Genomic DNA, 14,410 nt, shown 5'->3' with positions numbered 1-14,410 from the left:
TTTTTTTTTAACTGAAAGTCTCGTTTCCCTCTTGTCACTCGGATCCATTTTTTTCTTCGCCCTGCAGCTGCACAAATGGCAGAATAGCACCGAGCTGTCAGCTGTGTGACGGATATTGCTACAATGGAGGCACCTGTCACCTGGACCCTGACACCAACCTGCCTTTCTGTCAGTAAGTCACTGCTTAATGGGTGAAGGAAAGTACGGAATATTCTCCACTCTGCACACTCGTACAGTAATGTTTCAATTCAAATGTGCCCCAGAAAGCTCGGGCTCAGATCACCAAGGGATACCGTTCTCCTGCTCGGAGAATAGTGCAAGACTGATGTCTTCCTCTGGAAATAAATTCCTTAAGTCGAGGGAAGGTTTGATGTCACTGTGTGGAGGCCATGGCGCAGCAGGGGGTTGAGTGCCAGTACATCATCTTATGCTGTGTGACACCTTACTGTGGCTTAAGGTTTTAAGGCAGATAAAAATGGTTTCAAAGCTTGACATTCTGAACATATCACACCGTTCCTCCTTGCAGTTGAGAGCTGATGTTAGGCCTCCCTGACACTCTTCAGTAGTAGGTTTTAGAAGTTTGTCATCTAAAAAAAGAAGCTGAGGTATGTGTCAGTGGTAGAGCATGACATGAAAATCAACGGTTTGAAAACTTAAAACAGACAAAAGCTTGACTGACAGTCGCAAGGAAACCATTGTGTAGGACTACTCACAGCGCTGTCCACAGATTAATAATGCCTCAGCTATAATCACATGCAGTGCTCTGTTATCTCCAAGGAGGAAATTGGAAATCCATTTCAAAAGCCAACTCTCTATTTTTTTTTAAAATGCCCATTGTCCACTATAGTTAAATTGAAATGTGTGGTCATCGTTCACAAATTCCAAGGGATAGAATCAATTTCTATGCAAATGATCCCATCTGATTTCATGAGGTTAACAGGTCCTGATAATGTGGTTTATTATTTGCAGCAAAGAACAGGGATTATGTGAGATGATAGATATATATGTGTCAAGAAATCAGAATGTTTGACCTTAATACTCTGAGTAAATGTATATTTCATCAAGCCTTCCCAAAGTGAAAGACTGGCAGGGCAGAGTTGCTTTGATTGTAATGACAACTCATGCATTAAACACTAAAAAGGGTTGGTGGTCTATTTCCAAATGTGTCAGTGCAGCCATGAAAAACCATGAAGGTTGAGAGACAGATTTCAACCCATTGCATCCTAGGAAGGTATAGGCCAAAGATTTAAACACAAGGAAATTAAATACAACACAACAATTTTACAGAAAAAATACTGTGTTGCTACATTTTATGTCTCCTCAATTCACATTTCTGCAAAGTGTCGTATGTATTTATGGTGCAGATTTGTATTTGCATGTTTGTAATTCCTAAATTATTGTATTTGTTTTCAAATTGATGAAGATTATTCCAAGATTTGACTAATTTTTGCTGTTGTGTATTTTTTGAAGCTCTTCTTGGCAGCTGAAAACAAGCCGTGATAAAACCCTAAACAGATCTCTTTTTTTAGATTATCATTCAATGTCTTTATTGTTTTAGTTGGTTTTACAAGAGTGAGTTTTTGTTTCAGAAATTATACCTTATGACAACACACTTAGAAATATTTTGTGCCCTTTTCTAAGCTGTTACATTTCAACAGCGTGAAATCCATTCAACATGTTACAATTATTGTCTAAATTACTTAGCAAATTTCAAAACAAGTTGAAATTGTGCCTTCATGCCTGGTCTAAGGTTGGTTCTACTGGCTTCTTTTACTCAGTGACTCAGCTGATTTGTTGTTGTTCTTCCTTTCCTTTGGGCTTTTCCCTTCAGGGGTCGCCACAGCGAATCAGTTGCCTCCATCTAACCCTGTCTTCTGCATCCTCTTCTCTCACACCAACTACCTTCATGTCCTCTTTCACTACATCCATAAACCTCCTCTTTGGTCTTCCTCCAGGCCTCCTGCCTGGCAGTTCAAAACTCAGCATCCATCTACCAATATATTCACTATCTCTCCTCTGGACATGTCCAAACCATCTCAGTCTGGCCTCTCTGACTTTATCTCCAAAACCTCTAACATGTGTTGTCCCTCTGATGTACTCATTCCTGATCCTATCCTTCCTGGTCACTCCCAGAGAGAACCTCAGCATCTTCATCTCTGCTACCTCCAGCTCTGTCTCCTGTCTTTTCCTCAGTGACGCTGTCTCTAGACCAAACAACATCGCTGGTCTCACCACAGATTTGTAGAGCTGTGAAAAACATGAATGAGGTTCTGACTGAACAGAACCCAAAGGTTCTGGTTCCATTTCATCTGTTTAAATTAACATATGTATGTATAATTGTGTGTTTTGTGATCAAATTTATGAAAGATCTTTTGAAGACTGACTGAATGGTGACACATTAATATGATTACAGTACATTTGATGTAATTTTGATTCCAATGTCTATGAGTCAACTGAACATTTATGATGTTAAAACAAATGCTAAAAATAGTAAAAGTCCTATTCAAAACACAGTAATTAAATGACCTCAAAGTTCAATAAAATGAAATAGAGAGAAATACCTGCACGTATTCACACACAAGCATACACAGATACACACACACACACACACACACACACACACACACACACACACACACACACACACACACACACACACACACACACACACACACACACACACACACACACACACATAAACTCTTTCACGCCTCTCCTGTCCCAACTTGAACCCGACGTTTCTACTGAGGCTGATTTCACAGTTTGCTCACCAGCCTGCTGCTCCCTGCCAGCACTCCTGACTCTGTCTTTTCCTGCCCCAGGCTTGCAAACATCCTCATCCCAGGGGTCCAAAACTACTGTGCTCACAATGTGAACACAAACACACCTCCTGTTTAGCAGCACAGCTGATTGAAATAGCAGCTATAACCACAGCATTTGCAAAAATCAACAACCAATTTAATACTGATGTTGAAATGAAAACAAGGCTTCTGAACAGAGGAAGTGGGGTGGAAGTATTTTTTGGTTTTATTTTTTGAACTAAGGCAACAATGAAAATGACTCCACTAAAGGTCATGACTTTCGAGCCTAAAAACATCTACAGGTTTCCGGATGCAGGCATTGTGTCAAACATAGATGTAAAGGAGTAGTACCACTACAGATTGTTGGGGGGGGGGGGTATAACAATAATTGAACAATGACGAACATTGTGACGAACAGAAACGAGGAGACTCTTCGTCTTGGGGTTAGAGTAGGAGAAAAACACCTCTGTACAAATGATAGTGTTTATTGAAGATATCTGTAGAGGTACATCACTGCCTATTGCTTTATTGCATTTTATTCTGTATGTTGACTCTTCGCTGCCCTCGTATGTCTCACCATCAACGCTAGCATAAACTATCCTGAAAGCATGTGGGTTTTGACTGATTTCGTTTAAAACTGAAATTTGTTTTCATTCACAGAAGATGTATAATTTTGATTCTTGTTATTATTTTAGTGAGGGGAGTCGGGGGGCGACCGTACCTTATTTACCAAGAACCAACTAAAACAAATCTTATCTTACAGATATTTCCCTCACCTGTATATGGAAGTGAAAATAATTTCCGTTGCTTATTTTCTCACAGACACAACATTAACTGATATTTTATAAATGAACTTGCTGAAAAAAATGATTATTTTGTCAGATATTTATCAAGTAGCCAACAGATCAACAGTATCCATTCTCTGGGCCACTTTATCACTCCCAACAAAATGTTTTGCAGCTGCACATCAGGGTTCAAGAACCAACGTTGTGATGAGCTGGCCAACCCCTGCGATTACTTCTGTCAGAATGAGGGGATGTGCACATTAACAGCTCTTAACAAACCACGCTGCAAGTAGGTCCTTCTCACCTCTCCAGCTGTATTCAGAGCCCACTCACCCTCTTTCGTAGTCACTATCACCCCAACTTCATCTGGCTGCATTTCAGGCTCCGCTCCATGTATGGGGTATTTGTCACAGTGCTGCCTTGTAGCAACCTCCTATGTAATAAATGCTGGATAATTTAATGACTTGTTTGGTTGTAATAGTAAATGGAATGAAAAGATAAGGTCATGTAAACACTGCACTGCTCAGGGATTACTCTGTGTTCAGATTATGATCATACTGAATTATGTTTGCCCAGGTTTACTTGAATTAATAGAAGCCATTTGTTTTTATCTGGGGTGTTTTCCTATCTAAAGTATAAGTATGCCCCCTCCTATTGTAAATGAAGTAGATTTGTCATACTGCCGTGGCTAAGAAAATTAAAAGAAAAGGCTTTATATACTGCTTTAATAGTGAATTTGTTCATTTCACTAGTGGTAATAGAGTAACTACGGTTAATTTTGCCTTCATGTACTGTTTGATTTCCTCTGTTTGAATTATATCTTCAACAGTCATTAGCTGATGCAGCACATGTTACATTACCAGTTGCTATTTGACTCAGTGCTGTTACCGCCCCTCGCAGCCACCCATCCACCCATCTCCTGCAGTCATCACCCGGCACACAGGAATCGGGGAAAATAATACATCACACCACCTTTTGTGATGTGGGCATTCACAACACGTGCATGATGGGAAGTTGAATCTGTTCCTTGCTGACCAGTCATCACAGATGCATATGACTTACCAGGCTGAACATGTCACCAGTTATCGGTGTTCATCGTTAATGCCTTCAACAGAGGTTAAACACATTTCTTCCTTCCTTTAGGAATTACTCTTTTCATGGTTTGTGCTTCCCAAAGGAGATCAAACTCCCCATTGCCCCCCACCCCCATCCCCCCATTAAAATTCATGTCGCTGTGACATTTTGTTCTACGAGGACATGATTCATTTCCAACGTGTATGGGCGTGCATTCTTATTTTCGATAGCCTGATGTTCTGATTCTTAGAGTGCATGTAATTTAGAGTAATTTCATTCTGTCATCATCCAGTCGCACCCAAGGAATCACTCATGCTTTACAAACCCATCTGCGTCAGTCGCGTGAAATTAGATATCACCTCCTCTAACAAGGGTCATACATCACGCCCATCGGTTCCTATTGGAACACAAACCAAATGACGGCTTGTTGTCCTGCTCCCATCCTTTGTTTCTGTTAAACTGATTGTTCAATATTTAAAGTTATACATGCTGTTTATGGACACAATATGTATGTAGGCCACATAGTGATTTCTCTTCAGGTGGTGTTTATGTGGAATCGAAACACTTCATAGCAAGACTGAATCATAACGTGTTCCATGTGCAGTCATATAATACTGTAGTATATTTGGTAAAGGTATTTTTGGGGTTTTTTTCTAGAAGACACGTTCTAATGGTGTTTTACTTCTACTCTGTGACCTCCTTTAGATGTTCAGCCAATTGGGCAGGAACACAGTGTGAGAGACCAGCCCCTAAAAGCAGTAGATCAGACAACACCAGCGTAGGTGGGTAGCTTTTCTTTTCTTTGTCTTCTTTTATTTATTTATTTTTGCACTGAAAACCTTCATTTGCTGCATGAATAAATGTCTACATAATTTGCACAGCACTCAAATTCACTTTCAGTCAAATGATTAAACGTAAACCTGAAGTTCACACAGTTTTAAATATTTACTCCTACACCCATAATAATTTCAGAAAGGCAGGTTAAACTAATTAAAATCAAATCATACCTTGCAGAGATCAATAACAAAAAGGTCTTTAAATGAGTTCGAAATAGTAATACATTGAAATCCCTAAGGTTTTCATGGGTGTTGAGAATAATGCATTTTTTAAATAATCAATGCCTTTATATTTTTGGTATAAACAGTATATGCACTGCGCAGCTGTAAAGATAATTGTGCACGTACCAAAGACTAAAAAAGAAAAATGCATTTTTGAAGGGGCGGCTTTTTTTTTGCAATATGTCACTATCTGAACCCATCTCAGCTCCCTTCAGTCGCAGCTCATCTCTTCACACCATCTCTCCTCTGTGTGTCTCAGGGAGCATAGCTATCATTGTGCCTCTGGTCCTGCTGGTAATCTTGATCGTGACGGTGGTAGCAGGTGTTTACATCTGCAGGCGGAGGCAAAGGTACGCAAATAAATAATAAAATGTAAGTTAAAAAAAGAGGCTTCTAAGTTGCAACAAATGGTGAGTGATGCAGCACCTCACAGCTTTGAAGATGAAACAAATAACTGTGCTTTATGAAGTATGTTTGAAAATGTTCAGCAGAACACCTACAGTTTACATTGCATTTCTTTGGTAAAGAAATGCAATGTCTTGGGCTAATGATGCTAATGATTCAACACCTCAGGGGAAAACGTGTCCAGAGGCAGCCCATGACCAACGGCGGGATAAACGTGGAAATCGGAAACCCATCATACAACATGTATGAAGTGGACCACGACAACCACGCTGATGCAGGCAGCCTGCTACGACCCAACTTCACACTTGACCCTCACAAGGTTGACTTTTTAAACTCATTGTAAAAGTGACATCACAATACACAGTTATGATGTATACAGTAGGTGTAAAAGGCCATGTTGCACCTTTCTATGTCTGACAGTGTTACATAATTGATAACTTTGTGATATGATCGATCTGCCTGACTATCCACTGGAACTTTTATTAATTCCAGCAACATTATTTTAGCAAGGGAAGCTTTGATAAAATCTGTAATGGATTTCAGGAGAAAGAAATGTCTTTGTTTTTATTACACTGTCAGACAATGTCAGGTAATTGAATTAGAGTGTTGCAAATGGCACACCATTCTCAGTCAAATGTCATCTGACTTAAACTTTAATGAAATGTATTTAGTAAATAGTCCATCACTTTAAAAAAGATGAAAGGAATTGAAAATTTAATCTTCATCGAAGTAATTCTTTGTTACTCTCGTAAGTTATGAAACTTTATTTCCAGTGAGATAACTGCGTCACAACTACTTGCTTCAAGCCGAATGCTGCCGCTTCCCTCCATGCCAGCTCTGACATCTGTTAGTGTCATTCCAGTCTGTCTGTATTTTCAACAAAGACACTGGCTTGAATCTAAACTAGTTTCTGTGTGTCACAGCACTCCTTTTCGCCCACACACTTCTGGCCTTGTGTGATTCAGTGCAGTTTTATTGAATTTAACATATTATCCACAGTTTGGGACTGATCGTGTTGTACGTAAAGCAGATAACCACTGTCAACAGAGGTGGTGCTGTTTGTGTTGCAGGGCTGGTGCGTACAATCCAGTGACCCTCGTACCTTGGGTATCAATTCTGTGCCCAAGGAGGTAATACCTGGACAGGTGAATTTTCTGAATGTCACTATGTGTTTTGTCCTCATAAAAAAATAAAAATAAAAGACATCATCCTGAGTGTATCAGTGTGTGCTCTGAGCAGTCATCCACATTTGATAGATTCATAATGACAAAAAAAAATCTAGAAGCCTGAAGCTGTTTAATGCTACTTCAACTGTACACTACTCCCAGAATAGTTTCCTTTAATGGGGACAGAAAGCTCTCTGCTTGTATTGGTTTTATGACAAGATTCCTGCATGTTGCTGTCTGTCACCTTTTTCTTTCTATTTGTGAAGCAACAATTCATGTATTAAATATGCATGAATGCTCTCCTTTACGGTTTTGCTTTGCATGGCTTCAGTTAAAGATGTTTTCCCCAGTATCAAACCGTCATAACAGAGGTTCCTTTAAAGCTGTCCTATTAAATGCTATATTATATTTTCATGTTAAACAACACTTAAGTATAACATGTCTATCATGGTGGGCATCTATTTTACTAACTTTACAATTGTCATCGCAATGACTGTTTTAGTTTCCTTTAGCTACTTGTTTTGGATTTCTACACACTGGCCCACAAAACCCTGAAGACAAAAAGGACTGCATGCCGCCTACAGCGCATTGAGCAGCGACCATACAAAGTTGGCAACTAGCGAATATCCTGCCCTACAACCCAAAACGCTTCATCTGCAAAAATGCCAAACAGCTCTTTTTTCTTTTTATTCTTTGAATTGTAAGCTCAAAACTAAATGAATGAACCTGATATCACTGGCAAAAGGAACAAAATAACAGTAACTCCAACAGTTTGCAGAGGGGATACGACCCATTTGATTGGGACAAATGGAAATTTAGTGAAAATTTGCAGATTCTGCGTTGCACATTGTCTTTCTACTGCAGTATAGTCATGTGAGGTAATTTTTTGTAAAGAATTGGTGAGGGCCTGCTGAAAGAAGAATGAATAGTGGATTTCAGTTGAATACTATTTCACACAATCTGGATTTTACTCAAACTGACGAAAAACAGCTTTGTTTCAAAAACATGGAAATCAATCTATCACTATGACTATAGTTTTGGGACATCATCTGTTTTATAACAATTAACTTTTGACTATTTTTTTCCCCTTCCCATGCAGCCCATGAACTACTCCAACCCAGTGTATGCAAAGATATATATCGACGGACAAAACTGTCGGAAGCCAGTCATCAGTATTGACGAGCGGAGAGAGCTACTCCCAAAGAAACTAGAGGGGACAATTCACGAAACTGCCGCATAGCCTAACTTTTCACTTTGTACTTCTTTTTTTTACCACAGTGTACAATGTATAATATGAAGGAGGAAAAAAATAATTTTCTATTTCCTATGAGGCTCTTAGGTTTTACTGGTTTAGCATCAGCATAACGTCCTTGTTGGTGTGCCGAAGAGGTTTGGTTTCCATTTACCGTTTGCTTTCTAATGTTTGTCAAACATAGGATATACAGCACCACACTGTATACTGTATGACACTGAACTTAAGCTGCTGATTTGCAAAAATGTTATTAACATCATAAGCCACAGTTGTGCACAGTTTTAAGTGTAAAATGCAGTGCTAAAATTTGTACATGCCTGTTTCTAGTTTACGTGGAACACAGACACTGTGTCATTTTGTGAAGATAGTGTAAGCAGGTTGGCTCAGTTTTTCTGAACAAATGTAAGTTAAGTGAGTTGTTATAAAGCAATTTTCTTTATTTTACCATGTCACATGACTTACAGACGCAACTGAGCTTTGCTACTGATCAGTGAAGTTTGACACTTTTGAAGTTTTTTTTTTCTTTTTTCTCTCTCTATCTAATTACTGACTGGATGTCCAGTCAAGGCCATAATATCGGTATGTTATTTTTCCTCACATGGTGTGTCTTATGTGTTTTCTATTTTGGTGGATGTCAAGCTCCATCCGCCCATTATGAAAGTAATATACCACATGAAGTTATCTTTTTTTGTGAAAGAGATTGAAGCCTTCTTTGAATGTTTTCCAATCAGATTCCCAGATCCTGTACTGTACACTAAAAATACAGATAATGAATATCATATTTTTGTAGGTCTCATATGTCCACTGACGGATTGAAGCTATTGACAAGGAGGAGATTTACGGCAGTTGCAACAAAGGTTATTACAAAACATATCTGTTACTTTAGAGAGGAAGATGATAAATATAAGAAATTTTATAATTTTGTATTTGATTTGTATGTCGTTTGGCTGCTTGTATTTTGAAGAAATGTATTAAATGTAAGTAATTTTTATATAAACTGTAAATCAATATTGAATAAAGCTGGCTTATTTCCACTTTGTATCCCTTACTTATGGCATAAACAGAATACATCACACCTTAAAAACAATTTGCCTATTCAAACAGTGATCAGTGTGTTAGAGGCATCATACTTCTATGGTTCACTTGTTAACTGACCTGATAGGTCAATCATCCATGTGGGGTCTTTCCCCTGCTGTGCAGGAGATGGTGGCTGATAGGACGTTGTCGCCCTCCCTGTGTGCGCGGGAAGGCCAACACCATTCATTACCTGATGGTGAGGACACAGTATCAGTGCCACCCACTGAATGACAATTCAGTCTCCTTTGCTTTACTTACAGTGGCTGTCTTTCCACACTTCACCTCCTCCCTCACCATAGCAACCAGAGAAGGCAGAAGGCAACACCCCTGTCTTTTATCCCTCTGCCTGTACTCCTGGCCTGATCTACCAGCATACCCTGCCCACTGCATTTTAATGATGGTCTTCTCCATTGCTATTATATCAATGTTGACACAGGTCCAAAAGCTGCTGTGAAAACATTTTCTTCTGATGGATTTCCTCATTTTCTATCGATCACAGACACTAACTGTTTTAAATAGCTTCCCTATAGATTTTTAGATTTAAAAATGAGTGTTTCTTTTGTCCATATAGATGTTAACTTAAAAGCATTTGTGGACACTGCAAATAAATTGTGCAGTCAGGGTGATCTTTTTTTTTTTTTTGCCTTGGAGAGCAGGAGATGTGCTGAGGAATCTGTTTTGATGTAATCGAACATTAGAGACAAGCTATGCTGAGAACTGCTGCGAAAGGCTTTGCTCTCACCAAAGTGAAATAAGTAATGCAGTGTACTAATTAATTTGAATGAAACACTGGATTTATCTTTGCTGATTTTCTGTTGTAAAGTTCATTCTGGGTTCTGGAAGTAATAAGTCGATCAGGCAATATAAGGTCACTTCCATTTGGACCATATATTTTGGGATGAAAATACATGGCACAAATTACAAACTACTGGATTTCAGTCGTTGATAAGCAAAGATACCCGTTTGTGCTCATAAAAACAGAAAGAGAAAAACTGACAGAAGTATTTTGCAGCAAACAACTGTTCAGTTTGTTTTAATGTGAGGTTGTGATGTGATGTTATACAGTTTAATTGCGATGGGCTTCGAACTGTGAATGAATGTTGTGACTGGCTGCCACCTTATCTGTAGCTTGACTATAGGGATCGTAGTTACCATGGCGCATCAAGACACAAATACAACATAAAAATTTCAGTGAAAAGCAGCAACTGCTGCCTCTCAGATAAAGAATGTGAATGCAGGAATATGCCAACTGGCACCATCAAGGGTTTACAGCATATCATTGCATATTTGAAACCTCAGTATAACATTTCTGTCAAAACTTGAGCAGCAGAAAAGTAGGAATATTAAATGGTGAATGCATGTAGTACAGGTACAAGGGCTGCTCGTCATGTTGTAATGTTCATCTTCAAGTTCTCTGAACTGATCCATATGCTTCAAGCACGTCAAGTCATTCTTATGTTCAGTTTATTTTCAACAAAATGACTGCCATGTTGTCTTTTATGCACTCGTACAAAGGCAAGATTTGAGTAATTGCTGTATTTTATAGTCACGTAATATTGTGTAGAATTAAAATGTGAGAGAAAAGCGTTGGATGCTATGGAAATGATCCTGAACATATGGCTATAAATGTCTGTTTGTTCCACTCAAAGCTCTGAGGTTTCAGATGTCAGTGTTTTTCTCTACCCTTAAACACACTGAACAATCTGGATTCCTTTTGAAACAAATCGCAACTTTCATCTAACTCGCAAACAAAAAAAGACTTTGATATTTACACCACGAAAAGGTCCAAAGTAATCATTATATTTCCTTGAGCAAAAAAAAAAAGAAAGAGTAACTCTAGTGAATTTATTGATAGTAATAATGCTTCTCAGTGGTAATTGGACAAAATTATCGGACAAAATTTGCACCCTAGGGCAAATTACAGGACAGAAACTCAATATTTTCTGCTGGTCACAGATGGATGACAGTGACAGAGTATCTGACTTGATCATAAATGGGTTCAGAAAATTGAAATATAAATTAATTTCCCCATCTATATATTTGAATAAGCTCACTTGAAAACCTCATGCTGTCACGCATTTTGACTCCGCCCACTGTCTGTCAATCAAGCACCCAACCAATCACGGTACATCTGCCAGAAGGAATTACGGGAACAATAGCTCCTGAGAGAATCGTGGAATTAAATAAACATTCGTCACCACAAAAACACTCTATTTTCTGTTTAATGTCCATTGACATATAATGCAAACAAACACATTATATGTCAATGGCTGGCCTCTACCCGGAAGTTTGGGCCACTAGCCGAGTTAGCTCCAGTCTTCACATTTGTCCATGTTTCTCACTTACGGAGCCGTTTTGGCTTCGTCAAACATAGCGGTTTACATTCTTTGATCGTGACGGACCTCACGTTGTCATGTGGGGAACCCCGATGCTTTATTCACCAGGACTGAACTCACGTCTACCCAGATGGCTGAACCATAACGCTGAAGTGGCCTTCGTTTTCACGTTTGTCCGTCCCACACACACAGAGCCGTTACGGCTTCATTGGACACAGTGGTTTGTTTTCTTGTGACAGTGAAGAAAAAAACTGAAAACAAACTAAGTCTGATATTATTATTTTATTGTGGAATTTCCACAGGTTCCCACTAGTATAGATATAACAGAAATACACTTTTTTTTTTTTGACCATAGAAAATTGGGTAGAAAGGCAAATGTCTCATTCTTTTTGGACACACGTATGTTTTATCAAATTTATTCTAGATGGGGCCGATGAAATGGGTGGTAGATTGAGGAAGACTTCAACTTTGTGATTAAAAAAATGCAGAAGTAAAGTGTTTAAAGTACTGTAATAAATCATATGAAAAATAAAGTCTTATAAGCTTATATACAAGTGGACTTCAGTACAGCCTCACTTTTCAGACATTTTATTTGTGTGTGTGTGTGTGTGTGGGGGGGGGGGGGTTGCATGATGCTACAGCAGTGAATGTTAATGCTTCATTAATGGATGAGAAGAGTAAACTTGTACATGCAGAGCAGGAAACAACCAGTTTTGTGTGGCTGTTAACATGAAGTGAATGATTATTGTGAGAAAATGTGTGTTTTACAGTTGTGGAAGTCACTGTGCCTTGTTGGGGTTTGACATGGTATTTATGCTGGCTTGAGACAAAAGGGTTGTTAATACAATAAGGGACATATCACTGATCCTAGAAAAGATCAATCACAGGAGGTGATAACCTTTCCTAGAAGCCGGGGGTTCCTGGAAGCCAGAGGTAAACAAATGACGGTTGTAATATTTGAATCTGGTTTTGGAATGGGCTTGAACAAGTATAAAATGCCAAATACTGTTCCAATTTTCAGAGTATCACTCTCTATGTGCTCTTCTCTCCATAGCGGTATGTATTGGACAGAAATTATTGATCACACCATATCCATAACTAATATTTCTTCAGAGAATTACCAAACTCTGAATTTATCAGGAATAATTTCCCTGACATTACCCGTAAAGAATATTTTATTCATATCTAAAAATATATGATAATAGATTTCTTAATGTTTCAGTGATTCAAACTTCTTGAAAAAAAATCTTTATGAGCACTCCTTTGAAAACCAGCAATTACTTCTCTTAAAAGAGGATAGTTGGGGTGATAAGCAATTCAGGTCTTGACCCCCATCCACATCTCTGCTCGGTGCATTCTTTTAGCTGAAGTTATTTCTAACAACTTGTTGTATCTAATTTAATAGTTGTAAGAAGCAAATAAAAGTAGAAATGAGGGAAGTTCTTCCCTGTTGTAGTGCATAGGGATGAGTGTATGGTACATTGAAATTCACTCCAAGTGATAAAGACCTCCAGCTCGGCAGCGATAGAACTCGACGATAGCCCACTCACTCGGCCCTTAAAGTGCATTCAAAGAAGAGAAAAACTGAAATTTGAAAACTAGTCCAGAACTAAGAGATGCCTCACACTCCCCTCCTCTCACCTTGCCTATTGATTTATTGTCTCTTTTCCACTTAGCAAGCATCACCATTCTCCTGCATAAACATCAGAAAAACCCAGAGGGCTCATCTCTCGGACAGAATCAATAACAGCAGGAGTCGTATTCACATTATATAGAACAGCTCCAGCATACTCATGCTGCGTCTGCATGGAGAGTGCTGTTTGAGGAAAGAAGACACTATAAAAGACAATGAGACACTGTAAGGCAAACACTGAGATGAAGGGCAGGGTGATGGAAACAAACACTAACTTAAATCCACTTAACACGTGTCATGTCAGTTTTCACCATTGAGCAGTGGAAAAACAGCTGATGCCAACTCATTATTTACTTACTAATTTGTCAGGGAATTGAAGTGTCTATCATCATTTGTGATGGTTTATGTAAGACATTGACACAGATTATTATAAGGAGACCTAGAACCTCACCCATATTTTGTCTTTTGGTTTGTATCAAGTTTTGTCTCGTTTTCTGCCTGTAATGAAGAAGACACAAAAAGTCCACCTATATGGAGAGATCATTTGATATGATTATATCTGCCACTGCAAACACATTTCAAAAGGTTAACTCATATTTGATGGATGTTTGGTACGGGATTGGATGGAAATTTTGATAATTTCTTTACGAGAATTATTAGTTAATTCAGCTAATTAGTCTAAGTTCCTTCACTCTTCCTTTGGATGTTTAAAATGTTTAAATTCAACATGCACCAATGGACTACGTTTCTCTGAAGATTTCATAATTTATTAATGTATGGCAGTAACAGTGTTTCCTATGGCATACTATACTCTAATAACTAT

At 38.6% G+C, this 14,410-nt stretch overlaps 1 protein-coding gene across 1 annotated transcript in view; it reads left to right on the top strand.

Moving 5' to 3' along the window:
• The window catches only part of lrp1bb (low density lipoprotein receptor-related protein 1Bb), a 235,286-nt gene extending 225,717 nt beyond the window's left edge, over positions 1 to 9,569 (top strand). Inside the window, exons 86-91 of the mRNA XM_068328763.1 lie at positions 68 to 172; positions 5,366 to 5,442; positions 5,978 to 6,068; positions 6,292 to 6,442; positions 7,194 to 7,268; positions 8,389 to 9,569. Of these exons, the coding sequence (XP_068184864.1) occupies positions 68 to 172; positions 5,366 to 5,442; positions 5,978 to 6,068; positions 6,292 to 6,442; positions 7,194 to 7,268; positions 8,389 to 8,529 (640 nt within the window). The 3' untranslated portion in view covers positions 8,530 to 9,569. The remainder of the gene's footprint in view (positions 1 to 67; positions 173 to 5,365; positions 5,443 to 5,977; positions 6,069 to 6,291; positions 6,443 to 7,193; positions 7,269 to 8,388) is intronic.
• Positions 9,570 to 14,410: the final 4,841 nt, after the last annotated feature.

The sequence above is a fragment of the Antennarius striatus genome, chromosome 12 (genome assembly GCF_040054535.1).
Source record: "Antennarius striatus isolate MH-2024 chromosome 12, ASM4005453v1, whole genome shotgun sequence".
In the NCBI taxonomy this organism is placed as follows: Eukaryota; Metazoa; Chordata; class Actinopteri; order Lophiiformes; family Antennariidae; genus Antennarius; species Antennarius striatus.
Note: the sequence above shows the minus strand (reverse complement) of the source record. Positions and strands in the feature narration are given on the sequence as shown.